Raw genomic sequence first — 25050 nt, 5'->3', positions numbered from 1 at the left:
TCAACTAATTACACAAAAGAAAATAAGTAACATACATCTTTAATGTCTTTTGACAGCATCAGCATTATTATCACCCCCTTCTTCTTCTAGCGTTTGCTCTTCTTCCGTAGCCAGTCAACAGCGTCAGGTTGAGCCTGATGTCTGCTTGTTGCTGGCTTTGAAAGTGACTGGGATCCATGTGGATTCAGTCGGCTAGGAAGGATCGTCAGTTTCCCCAATAAATGGGTACTCACGGGATGCACCACGAGAAGGTTGAAAAAATACTGTACATTTGGCCAAGAGGTATACTGGCAAAAAATATTAACTAATGGACAACCATTGTCTCTCTGACAACTTTATTAGAATTAACAAACAAGTGCTGCAAAAAAAAAAAAGTAGAGGTTATCTTAGATTCCACTAAAACCCTAGGTGTGTTTCCTCCCCAGCTTGAGGCCAGACACAATAAAACTAACACCAATTTGGATACAACAAATGATGCTCAGTGCTTTAAAAACTGGAGAAAATATAAGCTTATCAGGTAAAGAAGGAACTACAAAGGTTGGAAAAGGGCAAGAGGCTGGCTAATTTAATGATGACCTTCTTGGTCATTGCCAGGCCACCCCCATCACCTGGGACCCTAGTCATGGAATCCTTGTATTCCTCTTAGATTCAATGGGCTTAGACCTCAAATAGATAGATCCCTTTCTTCACCAACACTGGTCACTTCCATCAGGAATGTCATTATAAGTCCTCTTGTGCTTCAGGACTGTACATGAACTAGCAATGGTAAGGACTGACCCACTCTCTGAAGGGACTCTGGGTCATTCTGCTTGCCACTTGAGGAAAACTAGTCCTGAAAGGACTATAGCCTAGAATGGTATCAGCAGTGACCATGGACTGCAAACAGACTAATGGAACTGGCAGGAGGTTATATAGACTCCTGTGCTAAATATAAATAGATATAGGACCCAGGTCAGATCGATGTGGTAAAGTTAATTTTATTTACATATTTTCTTCAAATTTTGGAGATACTCTTTTCTCTGGTCCAGCTTTCTAGACCTATTCTCAATTTGAGACTATCTTCCCAGACAATATATTTAGTCCACCTGCAAGTTAGCTATCAAGTTCCAGCAAAATTATCACAAAGCCCTAGGAACATACCTAAAGTAGACTTCCTAGCTCCTCTCCACCCTACAATCCCTGTTCCCATCTGCTTTATTCCTACCTGTTGGTTCCTGTCCATTAAATTTTTTGTTCTTTTTTATATCTTACTACATTTTAGCTACCAAGTTGTGAATGCTACTACAATTTTATCCTGAACTTCCTGGGTAGATGACCTCACCAATGTGTCCTGGAACCTCACCTCTCCAGAGCCCTACTCCACTAGGGAAGGACAGAAACAAGCTGGGGGTATGGACCCATCTGCCAATGTCCAGAGGAGATGAGATTACAGAAGCCAAGCCTTTCATCTTCTATACCCATAATTTTTTTTTTTTGTTCATACTACTGAAGGGGAAAGTGTTAGGGGAAGATGACCAGAGGGTTTGAACTCCAATTCCATCACCACCAAGATAGAGAAGAGAGTAAAAAAAAAAATGAGAGGGACACTCAGAAGTAGGAGGTATGACTTAGAAAGGAAGAGAAGGCATAACCATAGAAAAATGGATATATATAGTTATAGTTATAGTTAGTGATAGTTATAGTTGTAAGAATAGTCAACACATACCTGTGACTTTAGGAGAACTACTGCAGTTCCCAATAGAGAGAAAGGGGAAACAGAACTCCGGTGGTGGGAAAGGTGTGGAATTATAACGCCATCAGGACCCAGAAAGAGAAGAGGAAAAAGGGACATTTGGATGTAGTAATAGATGTATGTGTGACCTGGAAGGACAGAGAAGATGGGACCATGGAAAAAATGGGCAAATATACACAAATACAGACAGATAGTTGCAGAAATAATAGTTAACCCATATCTGTAACCTTAGGAGAACTACAGTAGCTTCCTGTGGAGGGGTTGAGGACATAGAACACTGGTGGTCAGGATGGTGTGGAGTTGTCCTCTTGTAATCTTGTAATTTTGCAAATTATTAATAATAATAACAATAATAGTAGAAAATAGGTTTTGGCCTATTGGGAGAAGGTCTATATTAGTATTAATTCTAGAAATCTTCAGGTCTCTTCAATGACCACAAAGTTGCCCCCAGACAATTGAACACCACAGTATTCACTTTTTTTATGTTTGTTTCCTATTAGAATTGACAGGCACCACCTGCAAGGTAAGTTAGGGTGTACTGCTATCCTCAGCATTTCACAAATGCAGGGACAATCATTCCAGGCAAGTAGATGAACACTGATTTTTTTCCCCACCTGCCCCATTATTGTTGGGGTGTCCCATGTTGGGCACCAGATGTGGAGATTTGTTGGGGGGGACAGGAGCGAGTTCGCTGAAAGGGGACGATACACAAACCTCTTTTAGGGCACCGTTGCATGGAACGGAACATCTTTATTGATGCAGTTACAAGTTTATTAAGGGGTAGCTGTGCAGGGGAAATAGCCAACTGGCCAATGAAATCAATATCTCCTTATAAGGGAAAAGAGAGCAAAGCAATGAGAGGGTATGGATGGTGATGCAGGAACAGGGAAATAGAAATATAAGGAAGGTGAAGCCCACCAGAAAGGGGGGAGGGGTGGGTGATGTGGCAAGACTGATAGGAAGGTTGGAATTCCCCCGTGTATTCTTGCCACAATTCACTGGACCACAAGTCTGGCATGCCAAGGGGAGACTGACAGATGAACTTCTCGGGGGGAGGTCAGTCATCCATGCTCAAGCACACATCAGACCCACACCATTATGGGTGGTTGAAAGAATGTCTCACCTCTATTTTGCTCCTACTCTCTGAGAATACATAGAATCCTTGGGAATATGTGTTAACTTTTTAGAAATGCATGTAATTTTTGAGACTCATGAAGAGAATTGAATAGAAGGACGTTAGGAGAATCTGTAGTCTTTCTACCTCATGTGATTGACAATCATAAATAAAGCATCAAACCATCAAAGTCCTTGGTCCTCTAATATCAGGGGAAAGAGAGAAAGAGCCACCACGATTGTCTGACAGTCGTAGTATTTTTGGTCTTGGATCAAAATACCAGAAATACTTTTGAAAAAGAGGGACAATGATAAATAAACTAGGAAGTGAGATAAGAGGCCATTTCCAGAGAAAATAAGATACTTCTTCTCATTTTTACAATTTTTGGAATGACCCACAAAAAAGTGCATAAAAATAATGTTTTAAGTTCCTGGATGCATTTTTGCTTTCCCAAGCTGAAATGCCTACAGATAATGCAAGAGGGAGATCATTAAATTGAACGGAAGATACTTAGAATAGGTGCTTCACCCCATGTAAAGCAATTGTAAGCCTTTCTTTGTAACTTAGAAGTTTTTATATAAATAGTCAAATTCAATTAAGCGCTATAACATCAAGAGATGGTGCTTCTAAGGGGATAGGCAGGAGAGACCGCACATGAGAGATTCCTCTGTCTATTAACAGACCCATGGGAGGGCAAAGAGAATCCCACCATTGTGCTTCAATCAGCAGTTTAATCTACAAGTCACAGTCAGTTGAATCACAGAGGTTCAGAGTTGGGATGGAGTAAATGGGAGTCTGAAGAAGAGCTTGAGATTGGGCAGGCGGGGGCAACTCATTTAGTATGAAATGATTTAGGAAGTAAGGATTTAGATGCAAATTCAACTAGGAAAACTTAAAAATAAGCTTAAGAATTGAAGATTGACAAGAGGAGACATGGTAAATCTTTCTGTAGCTAATCCCTTAGTGGGTTAAGACCATAGGTCATGGAATCCAACTTCCTGGGATTGGGTGCTGGTCCTGACACTTAGCCACTCCATAACCCAGGTCAATTTACTTCCCTTTTCTGTGCTGCCACACGGGATAACTATAATATCTACCTAGCACTGAGTACTGAAAGTATTCTGTAAGTTACAACATGTAGAGAACACTTTTAGTAAAATTGTTCAACATTTAACAATTACCTAGACTACACCAAAGCATAAATGATTAGTTAATAGTTATTGTAATATGCCAGGCGTTGACTCACCTGGTTAAGTGCACATAGTACTAAGCACAAAGACGTGGGTTCAAGATCCCGAGCTCCCCACCTGCAGGGGAGTCACTTCACAGGTGGTGAAGCAGGTCTGCAGGTGTCTATCTTTCTCTCCCCGTCTCTGTCTTCCCCTCCTCTCTCCATTTCTCTCTGTCTTATCTAACAACAATGGTATCAGTAACAACAAAAAAAAGGCAACAAAAAAGGAAACATAAATAAATATAATTTAAAAAAAGAATAGAATATGTAAGCTGGAATTTGAAAAAACAAAAACAAAAACAAAACAAAAAAAAATCAAACCGTTAAGAAGCCATAAAAAGTGTTAGACCATTCATTTCCTTTTATGAAGATTTAAAACTCATTAAGTTTTTATTTGGGGGCTGGGGTTTAAAGGTTTATTTAATTTATGAGAGTGGATCTAGAGACCAGGGGACCACCTTAATCATATGCGGTGCCATGTATAGAATCGGAGGTCCCAGGCTTAAGAAACATACATATTTTACTTTCTGCTCTGCTTCTCTGACTAGTTAAAATAGATTTTCTTTGAAATATTTATTTATTTTATAACTATAAAAGAGAAAGAGAGAAATGGATTGGCAGAGGGGGATTGAAAGAGAGTGAGAGAAAGAGAGAGAGCATAGCAGCACTCTGGTGTTAGGAATCAAACCCATACATGCTAATCCTGTACTCTTCCCACTGATCTACCTTTCCTGCCAAAGAGAGACTTCAAAGTGAGGGTTTTGTGTTATGCTTCAGATGAGATGAAAACCACAGAATGTTTTTAAGAAGGGCAGCAACATCAACGCAACGATTGCCACCTCAACATGCTTCAGCTCAGACTGTGTCCAGAGACTTCAGGTGTGGAATGACAACCCTTCAGCTTCATTACTCGGGTGAGACCTTTCCTTTCATAGCATTCTCTAATTCCATCCCAGGTGGATCACTTTCTAACAAAGTCCCAAAACCTAGATATACACCAGTTTCTGTGAGAGAGAGCATATGTTCACACGTATCCATAAACTAATGCAAAATATATAGCTGAAAGCAGAAGTACACTAGAGTTTGCAGTGAGTACCCCCCAACACCTCCTCTCCACTATTCCAAGCTTTGGGTCCATGATTGCTCAACAATTTGTTTGGCTTTGTATGTTAACTCTTTGTACGTTGAGTTGATTAGAACTTGACGGTTGATTTGGTGTGTACTATATATGAAAGTAAATGTAACGTCCTTGCATTATAATTGTGTATAATACTAAACTTATTAAGTTACAAGCAAGAGCAAGAGAGACAGAAGGAAAGGAAAGCCAAAGCACCACTCCTATACGTGTGACACTGGACTAGAGCCAGGAGTCTGCGGCATGCACATGCCAGGGTTTATCAGGTAAACCATAGTTGTTTCTAGGGCTTTGCCACTCCAGATTGACTTACTTTTTTCAGATAAAAGAGTAAAATTTTCACAAAGCAATAGAATCATGGTATTATCATCACTGGTTTATTCCTTTTCTGCACCTTATAAAAAGTCACAATTTATATGTGTTTTCACAGTGAATTCATGACGGTTTTACTAATTTTGACTAAATTAAACTTCACAGTACTATCAAATATCTTTAAAAATACTAACATGTGGGAGTTGGGAGGTAGTACAGCAGGTTAAGTGCACATGGCGTGAAGTGCAATGGCCATCTTAAGGATCCAGGTTTGAGCCCCGGGCTCCCCACCTACAGGGGAGTGGTTTCACAGGAGGTGAAGCAGGTTTGCAGGTCTCTATCTTACTCTCCCCTTCTCTGTCTTCCCCTCCTCTCTCCATTTCTCTCCCTCCTATCTAACAAAGACTACATCAATAACAACAATAACTATAACAACAACAAAAATGGCAACAAAAGGGAAAAATAATATACTAACATACTTATATTAGAAAAAATGTCAGTTCTGAAGTTCCTATTCTAGTTAGGTGCCAACTATAATAGTTAAAAGCAAAGACTAGCTATGTAAGTCTAACAAAAGAAGTTTGTCAGCTTTCTAGCCTTATTCTCAAATGTGACACCATCTTCCAAGATAGTATTTTTAGTCCATCTGAATGTTAGCTGTCAGGCTCAGGAAAAAATTACTAAAGTTGAAGATGCTACTATAAATCGAACCTGACTTTCGTAGGCAGATAACTTTACCAATGTATCCTGAAGTCTCACTTCTCCTGAGCTCTACCCCACTAGTGAAAGACAGAAACAGGTTGGGGGTAGGATCTACCTGCCAACATCCATGCCTAATAGAGAAGCAATTATAGAAGCAAAAACTCCCACTTTCTGCACCCCCAAAAGAATTTTTGCCCACACTCCCAGAAGGATAAAAAATAGGGGAGCTTCCAGTGGAGGGGATAGGACGCAGAACTCTTGTGGTGGGAACTACATGAAATTGTACCCCTGTTATCTTACAATTTTGTTAACCATTATTAAATCACTAATAAAAAAGTTGGTCAGAAAACTCTGAAAATATAAAAATTCCTGTTAGAAAGCCATATTTCCTTTCACCATCCGTAACAAAAAAATTCTGTCATAAATGAATATTATAGTTGGATATATTCAATAATTAGGTAATGCATGTTCTTACATTTAAATGAGAGAAATACAAACTATTAATAAATTAGATAATTTAAGATATATACTAAGTGATATACATGCTACAAATTATCAAAGGAGTTTCTATCATCTTAACAAATCTGGCCATGTTAAAGATGAATGGAACTAAAGTTTTTTAAGAGTCATTTTAAAATAATCTGAATTTTCACATTTTTTAAATTTTATTTATTTGTTTCACTACTATCATTACCAAAGGTCTGTGTCATTCCCACACTCACAGATAACCACTACAGTTCTCCTACAGTCTTAAAAGTAGATTGATAGATTTTTTTTAATTTCTTTTTTGGGGAATTAATGTTTTACATTCAACAGTGAATACAATAGTTAGTACATGCATAACATTTCTCAGTTTTCCATATAACAATACAACCCCCACTAGGTCCTCTGTCATCCTTTTTGGACTTGTATAGTTTGTTTTTTTCACATCTGTATATTCAATTGTCTATTTTCCACGTATGAGTGAAACTATTCTGTAGTTGTCCTTCACCTCCTTACTTGCTTCATTGAGCATCATGGTCTTTAAGTCCATCCACTCTATTCCAGAAGCTACAATATCATCCCTTTTATTGCTACATAATATTCCATTGAGTACATGTCCCATAACTATTTTACCTAGTCATCTGTGAAAGGGCATTTTGGTTGTTTTCATGTTTTTGCTATTGTGAATAAAACCATTATGAACATGGAGGTGCAATTATCCCTTTGAATCAGTGTTATTATATCTTTTGGGTATATGCCTTGTACTGGAATTGCTGGGTCATGTGGCATTTCCATTTGTATTTGCTTAAGGATTCTCTATACTGTTCTCCATAGTGATTGTACCAGTTTACATTCCCACCAGCAGTGTAATAGAGTTCCTCTCTCTCTCCACATCCTCTCCAACACTTACATTCTCTTATTTTATTAGTGGAACCTATTCTTACAGGTGTGAGGTGGAATATCAATGTGGTTTTAATTTGCATTTCTCAGATGGTGAGTGAATTGTAGTATTTCTGCATATGTCTGTGGGCTTTGTGCAGCTCTTCTTTAAAGTACTGTTCATATTTTCTGCTCATTTTTTAATTGGGTTGTTCTTTTCATTCTTGTTGAACTGTAGGAGTTCTTTATAGAGGTTGAATTTTCACATTCTACACACAATAATCTCAAATCAATCTCTATCACCTATGGCAGATTTGGACATTTTAGCCCCAGCTACCAGCTTGCCAACAATATTCAAAGTATCAAGTGTTATGTTTCTTCCTGCCTGCCAGCAGATTAAATTTGACCACCTTTGCCCATATAACAACTTCTTATGTGATTGGGATATTAAAGTCATTTTGAAATTGTATTTCTTTGACTGTATATAAGTCCTTGAGCTATGCTTCAGGAAAAGGATCACAGCAGAACATCATTTCTCCTTTCACCCCTAATTTACTTCAAGATTACATGCTGAATTTCTTCTTAATAAGGTTTCTTTAAATTTTTTATCATCTTTATTTATTGGATAAGGACAGCTAGAAATCAAGAGGGAAGGAAAAGCTAGAGAGGAAGAGAGATAGAAATACTTGCAGCAATGCTTCACCACTCATGAAGCTTTCTCCCTGTAAGTGGAGATTAAAGGCTCGAACCCAGGTCCTTACCTGTGGTAATGTGTGCCCTTAACCAAATGTGCCATCACCCAATCCCAATAAGTTTTCATTGTAAAAATGTAGCTAAAATTTATTCATTTATGGCTGAGAAAGAGGCTCAGTGAAGAGAATGTAGGGTAAACTTGAGGATCCTGATTAATTCTTTAGCATCACATATGCCAAAGAAGATCAATGCTCTGATCTCTCCCATAAAATAAATAAGCCTTTCACATGAAATTCATTTATTGACTGGTCTGGTAAGTAACTTAGCAATACTGCTCTGAATTTGGCCAAGTGTGACTTTCATCCTTAGGGCTATACAAAACAGAGTGTTCGGCTTTCTCTCTCTCTCTCTCTCTCTCTCTCTCTCTCTCTGGCAAAAGAAGAGACATAGGATAGTTTGGAAGGTTGAGCTGATAGAACCTGATGCTCAATTTTAAGTTTTTTTTTTTTTTTTTTTTTTTTTAAATCAGAGCACTAATCAGCTCTGGCTTATGGTGGTGCATGGAATTGTACCTGGGACTTTAGAGCCTCAGGCAAAAAGAGTCTCTTTGTGTAACCACTATGCTATCTAACTCCCCCCCCCCCCCATTGTAACTTCTTATTTGTTTGACAGAAGAAATAAAAGTATCTAGATCCACATCTGAAACTAAACTTGGAACCCTCTTATTTTCCTTAATTTTATGAAAGGATTTGAAAAAAATCAGGTATAGAGCTTGCAAATATAAAGAAATGATAATTTGTGGAAAGGTTCATTCCTTAGAAATTCTTTGATAAGGGAGGGGGCACAGCTTTTGTATACTTTGTAAAGGAAAATAAACCCTCCAAGGTCCTCCCCACTCAGACCACAGCACCAGAAACAAAGAGAATTTGAAAAATCTCAACTTCACAGCAAATGGTAATCTTGTGCTGGAACAAAAGGCGAGGATGACTCAGACTGTAATTAGTGCTGTGCATCTACGCAAATGACACAATATAGCTTGTGGTATTTAAAAAAAAAAATGGAAAAGAAGAAGCAGAAAGAGGAGACAAGGCCTGGGAGAAAGCTGCTAATGTTTCCACACAAAGACAAGATCACTGCATAATGAAACTAAAACCTCCTTAACTAGAAAATTATAACATAGAGGAGACTAAAGCTGGGTATTAGAGCTGAACCACCTACTTGTTGCTCCTCCTGTCTCATCTTCTACACAAGTGGAAACACTTGTAATGTTTATAAAGTAAATGACAGGGGGTGGGGAAGGGCTGGTGGGGTGGGGAGATTTTTTTTAAATACTGTGGACTGAATACAAGAAACTGAGCTGAACTCCCATTTCTAAGAAATTAGAAGTATGGCACCAAAGTAAGAAAGCAGAAGTACACTAGAGTTTGCAGTGAGTACCTCCCTAATACTTCCTCTCCACTTTTCCAAGCTTTGGGTCCATGATTGCTCAACAATTTGTTTGGCTTTGTATGTTAACTCTCTTTTCAGTCACCAGGTTCCAGGTGTCATCAGGATGCCGGCCAGGCTTCCCTGGATTGAAGACCCCACCAATATGTCCTGGAGCTCAGCTTCCCCAGAGACCCACCCTACTAGGGAAAGAGAGAGGCAGACTGGGAGTATGGACCGACCAGTCAACGCCCATGTTCAGCGGGGAAGCAATTACAGAAGCCAGACCTTCTGCCTTCTGCAACCCACAAGGACCCTGGGTCCATGCTCCCAGAGGGATAGAGAATGGGAAAGCTATCGGGGGAGGGGATGGGATATGGAGATTGGGTGGTGGGAATTGTGTGGAGTTGTACCCCTCCTACCCTATGGTTTTGTTAATTAATCCTTTCTTAAATAAAAAAAAAATTAAAAATTAAAAAAAAAAAAGAAATTATAATGCCCCTGATGTTTTGTCAACAGTCTTGTGATTGCCACAAGCAAGAGGATAAAATATGTTTATAAAGCAGAGGACCCTAACACAGAGATATCTTTTCCCCTCAGTGTGGCTAAAATGTATTGTACTAATATGCATTGCTATTCAAGTCACTTCTTTTTTAAACATATATTTGCTTTAGTAATAGTTGTTTGCTTGCTTTACAGAATGATGAACTAAAGAAATAACAAGCAAATGATGATAATAATAATAATAAATGCTCCTGACTGTGTTTTTATAACATGTCACCTCACAGCATCTCCAAATACCATGTCAAAATTTTGGCTTGGTCAGGTTCTTTGCCAGATGGCATGGAACTAAAGATTACTTGCCTCCTGAAGGTCAGTCTTTCCCCTGTACAACAAATCTCATCAGTTAACTCACAATTGTCTCAACATTAATACTATACTACTCTTATAGTGCAGATTAGAAGCTAGCAAAGTTTTGTACAATTTACTTAGATTACTAGATATATCGCATCTGATGCAATGTGGATCATGGCTCTCTGATGCAACTCCTAAACTCTGTAGGAAGAAAGTAGTCAGAAGCAATACACAATAGATGTGACTTTGATCCAATGAGGCTTAAGTGCATAGATGATATAAAAAGGAGGGGCCGCGTGGTGGCGCACCTAGTTAAGCAGATGTATTACAGTGCACAAAGGCCCCAGATTCAAGCCCCTGATCCCCACCTACAGGGGGAAAGCTTTACATGTAGTGAAGCAAGGCTGCAGTTGTCTCTCTGTCTCTCTTGACCTCTCCTTTCCCTCTCAATTTCTATTTATAGCAAATAAAAGTTTTTATTTGTTTATTTATTTTTCCCTTTTGTTGCCCTTGTTGTTTATCGCCGTTGTTATTATTGTTGTTCTTAAATAGGACAGAAATCGAGAAAGGAGGGAAAGACAGAGAGGGGGAGAGAAAGATAGACACCTGCAGACCTGCTTCACCGCCTGCCTGCCCCCCCACCGGAGGTGGGGAGCCCGGGACTCCAACCAGGATCCTTACTCCAGTGCTTGTGCTTTATGCCATGTGTGCTTAACCTGCTGCACCACCACCTGGCCCCCTTAAGAGTTTTTTTTTGGGAGTCGGGCTGTAGTACAGCGGGCTAAGCACAGGTGGCGCAAAGCACAAAGACCGGCATAAGAATCCCGGTTCGAACCCCGGCTCCCCACCTGCAGGGGAGTCGCTTCACAGGCGGTGAAGCAGGTCTGCAGGTGTCTATCTTTCTCTCCTCCTCTCTGTCTTCCCCTCCCTCTCTCCATTTCTCTCTGTCCTATCCAACAACAACAACAACAACAATAATAACTTCAACAATAAAACAAGGGAAAAAATAAATAAAATAAATATAAAAAAAGTACTTTAAAAAAGTTTTTTTTTTAAAGGAATAAATGCAGTTGTATTCCGATAAAACTTTATCAATACATATAGTAGGCAAGATTTCCTCTGAGGTCCATATTTAGCGAAACCTTGATATAATGTGTGGAAACTCAAGATTAATTAAAATTCCACCGGCTAACAGGGTAAAAGTATGATAGATGATTTAGTCTTATTTTCATATGCATATTTAAGTAATTTTTAAAAATTATATTTATTTATTTGATAGAGACAGCCAGAAATTGAGAGAGAAGGAGGAGCTAGGAAGAGAGATAGAGAGACACTTGCAGCACTGATTTGCCACTTGCAAAGCTTTCCTCCTGCAGGTGGCGATGGGGGCTTGAACCTGGGTCCTTGTGCATTGAATGTGGGCTGAACTAGGTGTGCCACCAGCTGGGCCCCATGCATATTTAATGAAATTGAAAAACATCTGGCCATGGAATTCAGTTATTTTTATTTAGATTTTTTTATGTCTTTATTGGGAGATTAATGGTTTGCAGTCAACAGTAAAATACAGTAGTAGTTGGTACATGTGTAACATTTCCTAGTTTTCCACATAACAATTCAACCGCCACTAGGTCCTCCTCTGTTTTGATGTTCCAGGGCCTGAAACCTCCAGCTAAACCCCAGAGTCTTTACTTTGGTGCAATACACCAATCTATTTAGTTTTTTTAAAGAACATTCTTGGGTCAGGGAAGTAACTAAGCATTAATATATAGAATTTGCATACCTGAGCCTTAAAAGACTCCAGATTCCATACCTGGCACTGTCATGAACAAAGGTTTCTCGCTTACTTTCTCCTTTGCATTCTCTTTCTCTCACTTTTAAAGAGAATTAAAAAGTACATAAAATATTCTTGTTGGGGCTGGGCATTGACTTAACTGGTAGAGTTGCACATGTTAACATGAATGAGGACCTGGGTTCAAGAGCCCCATCCCATCCTGCAGGGAAGATGCTTTATAAACAGTGAAGGAGTGTTTTAAGTGTCTCTCCTTACTTCTGCCTGCCACCCTATCTCTCTTTTTCTCTCTCTCTTTCTCTCTCTCTCTGTCAAAAAATAGCCACCAGCAACAATAGAGTCATGCAGGTACCAAGCTCCAGTAGAAGAAAAAGAAAGAAATGCAAAGAAAGCATATATGCCCATTTTTTTCAGATTTTGTGCTAGAAATATAAATCTGCTATCAAAAATGGTAAATAAGAACTAGTGGGGAGTCGGGCAGTAGCGCAACAGGTTAAGCGCATGTGGCGCCAAGTGCAAGGACCAGCATAAGGATCTCAGTTTGAGCCCCTGGCTCCTCACCTGCAAGGAAGTCACTTCACAGACAGTGAAGCAGGTCTGCAGGTGTCTATCTTTCTCTCCCCCTCTCTGCTTTCCCCTAATCTCTCCATTTCTCTGTGTCCTATCTAACAACGAGGACATCAATAACATCAACAATAATAACTACAACAATAAAAAATAAGAACAACAAAAGGAAAAAAATATATATATATATAAAACTACTGAGCAAGCAAGGCATAATTTTTACCTCACAGAGCACAAGATTTTCCAGAATATATTCTGCAAATATTTGAAGTTTTACAGACTTCATGGCATTTGGCCCGATGTTTACTACTTACTCTTTTGAGAGTTAGATATGCTACAAAGGGTGAAATAGAAGAAGACTGCTTATAACATTTTACTTATTTATTTATTTGCCTCCACGGTTATCATTGGGTCTCAGTGCTGGCACTATGAATTCACTGCTCCTGGAGACCTTTTTTTTTTTTTATCCGTTTTACTAGACAGAACAAAGGAAAATTGAGAGAGGAGAAGGAGATAGAGAAAAAGAGAGAAAGATAGACACCTTCAGATTTACTTCACAACCTGTGAAACATCCCCCCTGAAAGTGGGGAGCTGGGAGCTACAATCTGGTTCCTTGCGCAGGCCCCTGGGCTTAGTACCATATGCACTTAACCAGGTACACCACTGGCCGAACTCATTCTTTATTTTTTGTAATCCCGGGGTCTTTACCATTCCAAGCTGACTTTTTTTCAGATAGGTAAGAGACAGAGAGGCACCACTGTACTGAAGTTTCCTCCAGGTGAATGGGGACCAAGTCTGAGGTTTGTACTGAAGTTTCCTCCAGGTGAATGGGGACCAAGTCTGAGGTTTGGTCACACACATGACAGAGCAGGTGCACTGTAAATCTAGGTGAACTATCTTGCCAGTCCTAAAATTTACTTTTCTGATAGAGAAAGACTAAGTAATGTGGTATACAAGAAGGAGTAAAGTACATAGTGCCAAATGCCATGAACAGTATCACAAGATAGATCACTTACAGTAGGGGAAGATGATAGATACTGATGCTCAAAGAAGAGAAGGTATTATGAGATTTCTGAGCAAAGAGGAGACTATTCATGTCAAAAGGAACTATTCATGTCAAGACCTGGAGTTGAATAAGCAGCATACAAACTCTTGTGATAGAAATAAGCTTATCTGAAAACATTGGGCAGAAATATGCAGAAGAATGAAACTGAACCACTCTATTTCACATAACATAAAAGTAAATTCCAAATGGATCAAGGACTTGGATGTAGGACAAAAACTATCAAATACTTATGGGATAGTATTTGCAAAACTCTATTCTGTCTAAATTTGAAAGGCATCTTCAATGACACAAATCCAATTACAGAGACTAAATAAAAAAAATAAGCCAATGGTACCACATCAAATTAAAAGTTTCTACACAGCAAAAGATGCCACTAACCAAACAAATAGACCTCCCACAGAATGGGAGTTCTTTACATGATGTACATCAGACAAGAGTCTAATAACCTAAATATATAAAGAGCTCACCAAATTTAGCAACAACAACAACAAACAACAAACAATAATCATCATCACTCCACCCAAAACTGGGGAGAAGATATGAATAGTATATCCACCATAGGGGAGATCCAGAAAGCCAATAAAGTCATTGACTGTCAGAGAAATGCAAATAAAGGCAGCAATGTTCACTCCTGTTCACTCCAGTTCTCTCCTGTGAGAATACCATATATCAGAAAAGGTAGCAGCAACAAGTGCTGGAGAGGTTTTGGGGGCAAAGGAACCCACCTATGTAGCTGGTGGCAATATCAATTGGTCCACCCCCTGTGAGAGCAGTGTGGAGAACTCTCAGAAGGCTAGATGCGAACCTACTCTATGACCCTGCAATTCCTCTCCTGGAGATATATCCTAAGGAACCAAACACACCCATCCAAAACGATTCCTGTGTACCTATGTTCATAGCAGCACAATTTATAATAGCCAAAACCTGGAAACAACTCAGGTGTCCAACAACAGATGAGTGGCTGAGCAAGTTGTGGTATATATACATAACGGAATATTACTCAGCTATTAAAAGTAGTGATTTCACCATTTTCAGCCTATCTTAGAAGGAGCTTGAAGGAATCATGCTAAGTGAAATAAGTTAGAAACAAATGGATGAATATGAGATGAACTCACTCATAGGTAGAAGTTGAAAAACAAGATCAGAAGGGAAAACACTAAGCATAAAGCACTAGATTCTCAACCATGAGGTCCTGAGTTCAATCCCTGGCAACACAAGAACCAGAGTGATGTCGGGTTCTTTCTCTCCCTGCTTATCTTTCTCATGAATATATAAATAAATTCTTAAATAAATAAATAAATAAAGACTGTGTGAGAGGGAGGGTTCAAGTCCTGGAACATGATGGCAGAAGGGGACCTAGATGGGGTTGAACTGTTATATGGAAAACTGGGAAATATTATACATATACAAACTTTTGTATTTTACTGTCAACTGTAAACCATTAACCCCGCAATAAAGAAATTTAAAAAATGAAATAAACTTATCTGTTGGAGAAATAAAATGAATAATTCCGTGTCTAAAATGAAGGAAGGTGTTAAATAGCAGTATAGTATAGTATAGTATAGTAGAACATACCGAAATGTAATTGGAAGGATTTTAAGGGTTTTGTTTGGTTTAGTTCTGGATTTGGTTTTGGTTGTGTTTGCTTTGTTTTTGTTTTGCCACCACGGTTATCACTGGGGATCTGTGCCAAGCCAGTGAATTTATTGCTTCTGGTGGCCAGTTTTTCCTTTTTTTCTCTGTTGCTTTACTTGTTAGGAAAGCTGAGAGAGGAGGAGGATGTAGAAAAGGAGAAAGAAAGACAGCTGAAGTACTACTTCACTGCCCAGGAAGCTTCAGTCCCGCACACACCACCACAAGTGGGGACCCAGGTCCTTGAGCATAGTCATAGGTTAACTAGGTTTGCCATTACCAGGTCCTGTAAAGAATCTAGGTCTTATTCCCACGTAATGAGAAATTTTAGGGAGAGTTTAAGGGGCAAAAAAATTTGACGCACTCTTTTTTTGTGTCAAATTACATGGAACCAATAATTACTTGAGATGGGTGCTCCTTGAAGAAAGTTCATTATTAAAATGGGACAGCGGTAATTAAGCAGCACAGAAGGGTAGACTTGCTATGCATGATCATAAAACCTAAGCTGTGTCAAGGCAGACAGTTTCAAGAGAAAAATGTTCCAACCTACAAAGAAACCCAAAGGCTGCTGTTTCTCCAGGTGTCCAACTTGTAGCATCTGGAAAGACTTTTATGTCTTCTAAGACCTTATGATTTTAAAATAAAGACCATAAATGAGTATTAGTAGAAAAATTAACAGAAGGTTATTAGCAAAAGAAGTCCTACTTGGTTTGAAAATCTGGGGGAGGGGGCTCAGGTGGTGACACACCTGGTTAAGCAAACATGTTACAATGTGCAAGAACCCAAGTTCAAGCCCCTGGTCCCACTTGCAGGGGAAAAGCTTTGCAAGTGGTGAAGCAGTGCCTATGGGTCTCTCTCTCTCTCTCTCTCTCTCTCTCTCTCTCTCTCACACACACACACACACACACACACACACACACACACTTCCTCTCAACTTCTTGTTACCTCTATCAAAAAATAAAAGATAATAATTTAAAAACAGTAGTCAAGGATTAGTCTCTAAATGAAGTTGGTGGGAACATTTCTACCACTAGATTTAAAATAAATTAATCCTACTTTCTTGGTAACTGCCATTTTTCACACACACACACACACACACACACACACACACACACACACACACACACACACACACACACTTTTTTGTTTTGTTTTCTTCAAGTTTAGTGACAAACTTATAAAATCACAATTACCAACTCTGCTTATTTCACAGATTCAGAAAATGCCCTGACAAGTGCAAATGAAAAACAAAACTCATCTCTGGCTTAATATGACAGTCACCAGCTACCAAAACAATTCACAAATAAGCCAGTTCCTATATTACCTGTAAATATATACCATTGTTACATGTTGACCTGGAAGTACAAAATTGTTTCACATCCCAAAGAATATCCAGTTGACTTTCAAGTTCTAGACATCAAAAACGGAAGGCTTTAAGCAAATCTTAGCATCTGATATCTGTTTCATGTTTCTTGAACTTAAGTTATTCTATCTATACCTAGTATCAGATACCTGAGTACTTAATTAAAAAATATATCACTTATTATAAAAGAGACAGTTCTCAGATCCATAAACATATTGGGAATGCTAAGGGAGGCATTCACAATACTTAAGGAACTCACAAGTCTGTAGAGAAACAGACTTCAAAAGAAACAATATAAATACAACTGGTGGCATAAAATAGACATGTTATACTCATATGACACATGCAACATACTGTGATAACATTGAGAACTTGCAGGGAAATTGTGTCAGGTGGCTTCCTGGATAACTGGCAACAAAAATAATCCTTAAAGAATAACCAAGGCAGTGAAATAGCTCACTTGGACAGTTTGCTGTTTTGCCATACATGCAATGCAGGTTTGAACCCAAACCTCACTGCAGAAGAAAGCTTTGGTGCTGAGGTCTCTTTCATTCTCTCTTTGTCTTACTATCTTTATCACAAACAAAACAGATTAATTAAAAATAAAATAAGATAAAATAAAATAACCCTTAAAAAGAATAACTAATAATAATATGGAGTAGAGCCAGGTGGTGGCGCACCTGTTGGATTAAACATGTTTCTGTGCACAAGGACCCAGGTTCGAGCCCCTGATCCCCACTTGCAGGGGGAAAGCTTTGCTAGTCGTGAAGCTGTGCTGCAGGTGTCTCTCTTCAGCTCTATCTCCCCCTTCCCTCTCAATTTCTGACTATCCTTATCCAATAAATAAAGACTTAAAAAAAAAAAAGAACAATATGGAGTGACTGTAGAAGTTTTCAAGATCCTAGGCTATCAGTTAGGAACAATTTGAGTAATTAACAGCCAATTAGTCTGAATCCTGTATTATTTATTTATTTATTCATTCATTCATTTATTTATTTTTGCCTCCAGGGTTATCACTAGGGCTCAGTGCCGACAGTACAGATCCACCGTTCTAGGCAGCCATTTTTTAAAACTTTGTTTGTATTATCTTTATTTATTGGATAGAAACCACCAGAATCCGAGTGGGAAGGGGGTGATAGAGGGGGAGAGAGACAGAGAGACACTTGCACACCTGCTTCACAGCTCGTGATGCTTTCCCCCTGCAGGTAGGGTCTGGAGGCTTAAACCTGGGTCCTTACGCATTATAATATGTGTGTTCACCCAGATGCAGCACCACCGAGTCCCACAGCCATTTTTTTTCCTTTTCTTAAAATTTTTATTTATTTATTTATTTTATTGGATAGGACAGAGAGAAATTGAGAAGGAAGGGGAAGATAGGGAGAGAGAAAGATAATACCTGCAGACCCGCTTGACCACTTGTTAAGTAACCCCCCTGCAGGTGGGAAGCCAGGGACTCAACCCTGGATCTCCGCATGGGTTCTTATGCTTTGTACTATGTACTGGTGTGCCACTGTCCAGCCCCTATTTGTTGTTGTCATTCTTTGTTTTGCAGAGTTGGAGTCCAGTTCATGTGTAATTTCACCACTCTTGGGAATTTTTCATATAGATATACAAAAGAAAGAGGAAGACACAACATAGCAACAGAGCATCCCTGGTGCAATGGCATTCCTGTGTGGAGCCAGGTTCAAACCTGCACTGCATTCATGGCAAGGCACATAGCCTACTCAGTTAACTCTCTTCTCCCCATCAATCTAATATTGCTTTAACTAATTAAAAAAGAAAAAGAAAAATAGGAGTTATAAGTAGTTTTTGCCCAAAGGACAATTTATAGTTATTTAAGGATTTAAGTTATGGAAAAATAAGTTACAAGTATATACTCAAGTACAGATTGTAACACAGAGAAAACGCATTTATTCATTGAATAGATTATTTATGTGTTTATTTACTTATTACTAGAGAAAATTTGAGAGAGGAGAGGGAGACAGAGAGAGGGAAAGAGACAGAGAGACATATGAAGCCTTGCTTCACCACTCAAGAAGCCTTCCCCCTGCAGGTGGGGACCAGGGCATTGAACCTGGGTCCTTGCACAGTGTAATGTGTGTACTTAACCAGTGTGCTACTGCCTGGTCCCCATTGAATAGATATTTATTATCTATTTTCTTTTATTTTAATTGTTGTAGTTATTATTGATGTCGTCATTGTTAGGTAGGACAGAGAGAAATGCAGAGAGAAGGGGAAGACAGAGAATGCGAGAGAAAGATAGACATCTGCAAACCTGCTTCACCGCCTGTGAAGCAACTCTACTGCAGGGGACTCGAACCAGAATCCTTCTGCCAGTCCTTGTGCTTTGTGCCATGTGCGCTTAACCTGCTGTGCTACCACCAGACTCCCTATCTATTTTCTATAATTTACTACTGTTCTAAGTCCTAGGGATATTGCATTAGGTAAACATGGTGTTATGCAATAACATGCTAGTTGATAATAATATGAGTTAATGTTTATAACATACTGGGTTTCAAAATATCATTGTCACTATTTTGTTTCATGTATTAGTCATATTTTAATTCTTTTTAAATTTTACTTTATTTATTGCTGGATAGAGACAGAGAGAAATTGAGAGGGGAGTGAAACAGAGAGACACTTGCAGCTTTGCTTCACCACTAATGAAGCCCCTGTAGGTGGGGACAGGGAGTTCTTGCACATTGTAACATTTGCATTCAATTAGGTGCACCATCACCTGGCCATTAAAAGTTTTTATTTTCTTAATATATCAAAATGCAGAGATATATAAGTACAATCTATATTAATAGTTAACTCATACATTTTTGCCAGTATGAAACATTTATAGCAAGTAGACACTTATCTCTGTTACATAATTTTGACTTATTATTTATACTTGGAACCCCCAAACAAACAAACATCATTTGGCAAAGACACAACAGGACTCCTCCAATCCCAGAATATAATATATTTACAATAAGAATAGTTTATATATGTCACAATGTAAACAAAATAAAATATCCGTGCTAGGAGCACTGGCTGTGGAGTAGACATTAAGTCAACATGTTTCTTTATAACAGAAAAACAGGAACGTATCATTAACAATTGACACAAGGCTATTTATTTTTATTGCTACTATTTCAAGGTCTGGGCTCCTCTTAGGCATTGGGTATAGTTTGATAATAATTTTAAGGAGAAAAAAAAAGATATATAATAGAAGCCAAGCCTAGAAATAAAAACAAGTGTTTCATCCAATAAAATTGTGTAGCCTATTCTTCTTATTTTTTTTTAGTTCTTAGCCTGTTTTTAATAGTGTTCTTTTCCATCTGAAAAGTGAGGTTAGTGCTATTAACCAACATATGCCATGCTAATAAGTTATCACAGGGGACTGATGTCCTTGAATTCAATTCCTCACATCAAGAAATCAGTGTTATAACAGTTATGATAAACAGAACAGCCTTTAAGTTCTTTCCTATCTTGCTTTTCAGCTTGTTCAGAAAAATTGAAGAATGAGATGTAGGAATCTTGTAAAGTGACTTCTAGTGATGAGCAGTATATTATAAACTTAAAAGACTTCAGAAAGTCAAATTAAAAAGTAACAAAAAGTCAGGCGGTAGTGCAGTGGGTTAAGCACAGGTGACACAAAGCACAAGGACCAACATAAGGATCCCGGTTGGATCCCCTGGCTCCCCACCTGCAGGGGAGTTGCTTCACAAGCAGTGAAGCAGGTCTACAAGTGTTTCTCTTCCCCTCTCTGTCTTCCCCTCCCCTCTCCATTTCTCTCTGTCCTATCCAACAATGACAACATCAATAATAACTACAGCAACAAAAAACAACCAGGGCAACAAAAGGAAATAAATAAATATTAAGAAACAACAACAACAATGGATTGATATAAATCATGTAGCTGTATCCGCCAGGGATAGCACACACTTTACTCTGGATCAGAAACAGTCCTGATAGTGATGCCATGAGGTGCACTGCAACCACTGTGCTTTGACCAGTTTTTGAATTAAATGAATTAGTTAAATTCTTCAGTACATTGAATTAGTTAAATGAATTAGTTAAATTCTTCAATACATTGTTTCTTATGCTATCACAACTACTTAGTATTGAAACAGGAGGAGATCAAATTGCAGTACTTACTAGTCATACTAAATGGCTACAGTTAAAGATTTTCATTTGAATTATCAAAATAAATACATTGCATGAAATGTATTTGAACTTGAAGTGAAGAAAACATCTAACTAAGGGAAATTTATGAGTGCTTTTAGCAAGTTCTTTACTGAATACATTTATTTGGTTTCTTGATCCTCAGACCAATAGAATTAAGAACAACAAAAGATATGCAAATTTAAACAGACAATAGTGGAGCCAAACTGGTCTGACTCACACCAACAGGAATATTTTCAGCATGTATTTAGCTTGATTCACACTGACAAGGGTCAATGTAATGAAAGGACATTTTCAGTTATGTCTGGTTAATAAACTGAAAGTTATGCTATAACCATTGACCAAGAATAATGCAAACAAGAACAAAATATTTTACATCATAAATTAACACACAAAATGTAGATGATTTATGCCTAGTAGAATCATTTCTAAATAACTGCATAGAAATAAAATTTATTGTTAATATGAATCACCGTTTTGATTGTACATTTTAAGCAAACAAAATACATTTTTTGGTAGAATAACTCATTCAAGACAATTTAGTACTGAATTTCTCTCCCTCCATTCAAGGAACTCTCAACTCATTGTTGAATTCTTACTAATAATATATAACTTGTACATTGAAGACAGTAATAAGTTCTCTGACAAAACTCATTTGTACAGCAGAAACATTTTTTTCAAAAAACAAAACAAAAAGATAAACTATTACAAACTACAGCTCTAATGAGTGCCTGAAATTTAAACTACAAGTATCAAAAGTCTGAAGATTTCAGTTTGCAATATATATATATATATATATATATCCTGTAGTTAAAATATTAACCTAAATTCCAGGTTTGGAAATACTACAGCTAAATTTTCAGTTAGCTTGTCAGATGAAGTAACAGCGAGCTTAGTTCAGTCCCTAGTGGACAAAGGTAGAATAGCTATTACTTGGCATGATTCAGTGGACAGTGATCTAAATGAGCAGTTACCATACAAGAACCAAGAAAGAGCATTTGTTCTTTCCTTATCTTTTAATCTTCTTAAAGGTTTTGCTTTGCTAAATGACTAACTTAAAGAAGACATGTTGTGTTCCTACCTAGATATACCAAGTGAAGTTTGAGCAAAAATCCCTGTAGGGTGGGGAGTTTGGAGGCTTTTCACAAATGGGTACATTGACAGACTTGTGTTAAGAGTTAAATATACCTTATCTACTACTTACCTGTTACATGATTAAACAAAAATCAAAGAGAATATAATACAGAAAGTGTATTCAAATTTGAATATGCATATTTGAACTAAGATTTATGTTGTTCACAGAGCAATAAACTGAATAAGCTGTTCAATTTGACTTCCAGAAATTGGTATTAAATGCATACTTAGCATTTACCTGATAACTAACTTCCCACATACAACTGTCTGTAACTACAATTTCCTGAGGAAGGAGTAGTTGAGGAATACAGTAGAGACTACATATTTTGTTCAGTCCAAATCTACAGGTGCACATCTTTGAGCACTGTTATCACTGGTTTAATTTCTCCTTTTATAGTGATAAACTCTTGCTTAATGAATTATCAAGATATTAAAACATGCTTTTGTGATTTTTTCAAGAACAGAAAAAATACATGATAGAAATGAATTCTCACTATCCTACTACTTGCTGCATTTGAATTTCCTTTGCAAATTTACACTATTTCTTAATCAAATGTTACACTTTACATGCACTGTCATTCTGTGTGAACTTCACTAGCAGTTGAAAAAAAAGTGTCTAATGATTTCTCACCTGAGCTACATAAAAGTTCCTGTTTTAAAAATAAAGTTGCTCCTAAATTAGTGTTGTTATTGTTCTCTTTTTCACCACCTTGCTCAAGATGCATATTTCCTTTTTGAAAATTATTAGGACCTGCCTTCCTCCTCAAAAGAGAAGGAAGAGGAGAAGGAGGAGAAGGAGGAGGATGAGAGGAGGAGGAGGAGGAGGAGGAGGAGGAGGAGGAGGAGGAGGAGGAGGAGGAGAACAAGACCTCAACCTCAGTTTTCAATAAGAGAGCCTAAGACCTGTTTAATAAATCGTCCCATTGCTAGGGACACAAATGAGTTGTCACCAGAATCTAGCTTACCCATGCAGTCACATACAGAGAGCAGTGAGCCCTGCATTTGCAAACACTGCCCCCAGGAGCAAAAAGGTTAACACACAAATGCACCCCCCCCCACCACCACCAATAAAGAACTAACTCTAAGTGAGCTGCAGTACAAGCACAGAAAGGGCTCCATGCAATTAGAAACCGAAAGCAATCACTTACTTTTTGCAGCCACTGAGTATAATTTTCCATCACATGTTCCAGATGTTGAAGTTTCTGGGAAGAGAAATCTGGTTCCACGTGTGGAGCATCTCTTTGCAGAGCATTTGTGTTGTACTGGTCTGTCGTACTCTCACGACAGTTCCCGTCATGTTCTGGAAGAATGAAAGTGTAGGCACATTGCCCATGTTGAATCCGGTTATATCTTCTCCCACTGTTGTCTGGACTTCGGCGCTGGTTGCTGCACCCTATGTGAGTCAGAATGGCAGCGAGGAAAGCAAAGGAAAGGAAAACTGTCATTGTACTGCCAGCACTCTCTTTCCTCCGTGTCTCCTGCAAACTTGCTCCTTTCTTCTGACCTTTAAATGAGTTCTTTATTTCAGGTAAAAAGCTGCTTGTTTGTTTGACTGTATCCCCTCAGACAAAGCTTTTGAAGAAGAAACATAGAAAACTTGCCATTTGTTAACTTTGTTCTAAATGTTATAGATTTTTTATGTCACTGTAACAAGCTCCCTAGTTAAAAAACTTGAGATATTTATTGCTTAGTAACTGAGATTTATTGTTTCCTCTCTGTGTAACCGTTCAGCATGAGTCTGCCTGAGTCAGCTGCGTGTACATATTCTAGACCCTTTCCTCTATCCTATCTGCTGCAGATCTGCTATTTTCTCCCAGACCTCAGTGAGTTTTATTAAGGTTGTACATCCAAGCCAAGCTGGAAGCAGGCAGCCTTTCACAAGATGACTTGACAGGAATGCATGAGTGTGCCCCTATGCTAAGGATTGCTGATGGCTTGGAGCAGTGGGATCATCTTACAAATTGGCTAGATGCGCATGACCTCAATCATGTATGGCCCTCCCACCCCTTTCCCCAGACAATTGCCTCCAGCCCATAGCAGATTCACAGCGAATCAATAAATAGAGCAGTCCACCTTAATACACTTTTGGGGTGTGCTTGCTGACCTACTAAAGTCTAGCAGATTAGCAGTATGTTTTTAAAAGTTACTGTTGAATGGGGGATGTGAAGGAGACAATTGTCATACATACAGTGAAATTATTTTTGTTAGAGGGGATGGTAATCTATAGACTTTATTGCTATTTTTTTAAAGCAAATTCACTCATGACACAGGAAAAACAGTAAATACCATGTTCAAAAATGTCATTCTTCCACTGTGATGATTTTTAAGAGTTGGAAAAAATTATCAGAGGAGATCAAATTAGTAGAAAAAAATTCATGATTTGTCATTCAAAGAAATACAGAACACTAAATTAAGTAGAACAAAGTACTTTCTGGCATGTGGATTTAAATGAAACTGATTGGAATGCAGTCCTATCTGTTTGGTGTATATTAACTGAGCTATTTCCCTTCTGAAACAGTGTAGTGACAATTTAAGACAGTGACCTAAAAATCGTTAATTCTTGAGAAAATACCTAATCATGTGTTTCACAATATTTTTGATGTTGCTATGGTTATCTTTATTATCGTTATGAATGATGTACATTTTTTTTCTTTTCCTGTGGTTACACAGAGAAAAAAAATCTTTGAACGAACCTATCAGGTGTTCCAATGGGCTAACAAAGGTCTATACAAAACAAATGTATGCTTTCATTAAGGAAAAAAAAAAGA

At 38.2% G+C, this 25050-nt stretch overlaps 1 protein-coding gene across 2 annotated transcripts in view; it reads right to left on the bottom strand.

The window, feature by feature from the left end:
- ANGPT1 (angiopoietin 1) overlaps positions 1 to 24224 on the bottom strand; it is a 273027-nt gene extending 248803 nt beyond the window's left edge. Inside the window, exon 1 of one of the 2 annotated variants that reach the window (XM_007537018.3) lies at positions 23431 to 24224. In XM_007537018.3, coding sequence (XP_007537080.1) covers positions 23431 to 23727 — 297 coding nt within the window. In that variant the 5' untranslated portion in view covers positions 23728 to 24224. The remainder of the gene's footprint in view (positions 1 to 23430) is intronic. The other variant, XM_007537019.3, reaches the window with a different exon arrangement.
- Between the last annotated feature and the right edge of the window lie 826 nt (positions 24225 to 25050).

This window comes from Erinaceus europaeus, chromosome 1 (genome assembly GCF_950295315.1).
Source record: "Erinaceus europaeus chromosome 1, mEriEur2.1, whole genome shotgun sequence".
In the NCBI taxonomy this organism is placed as follows: Eukaryota; Metazoa; Chordata; class Mammalia; order Eulipotyphla; family Erinaceidae; genus Erinaceus; species Erinaceus europaeus.
The sequence above is the reverse complement of the archived record's forward strand: the minus strand, read 5'-3'. Positions and strand labels throughout refer to the sequence as shown.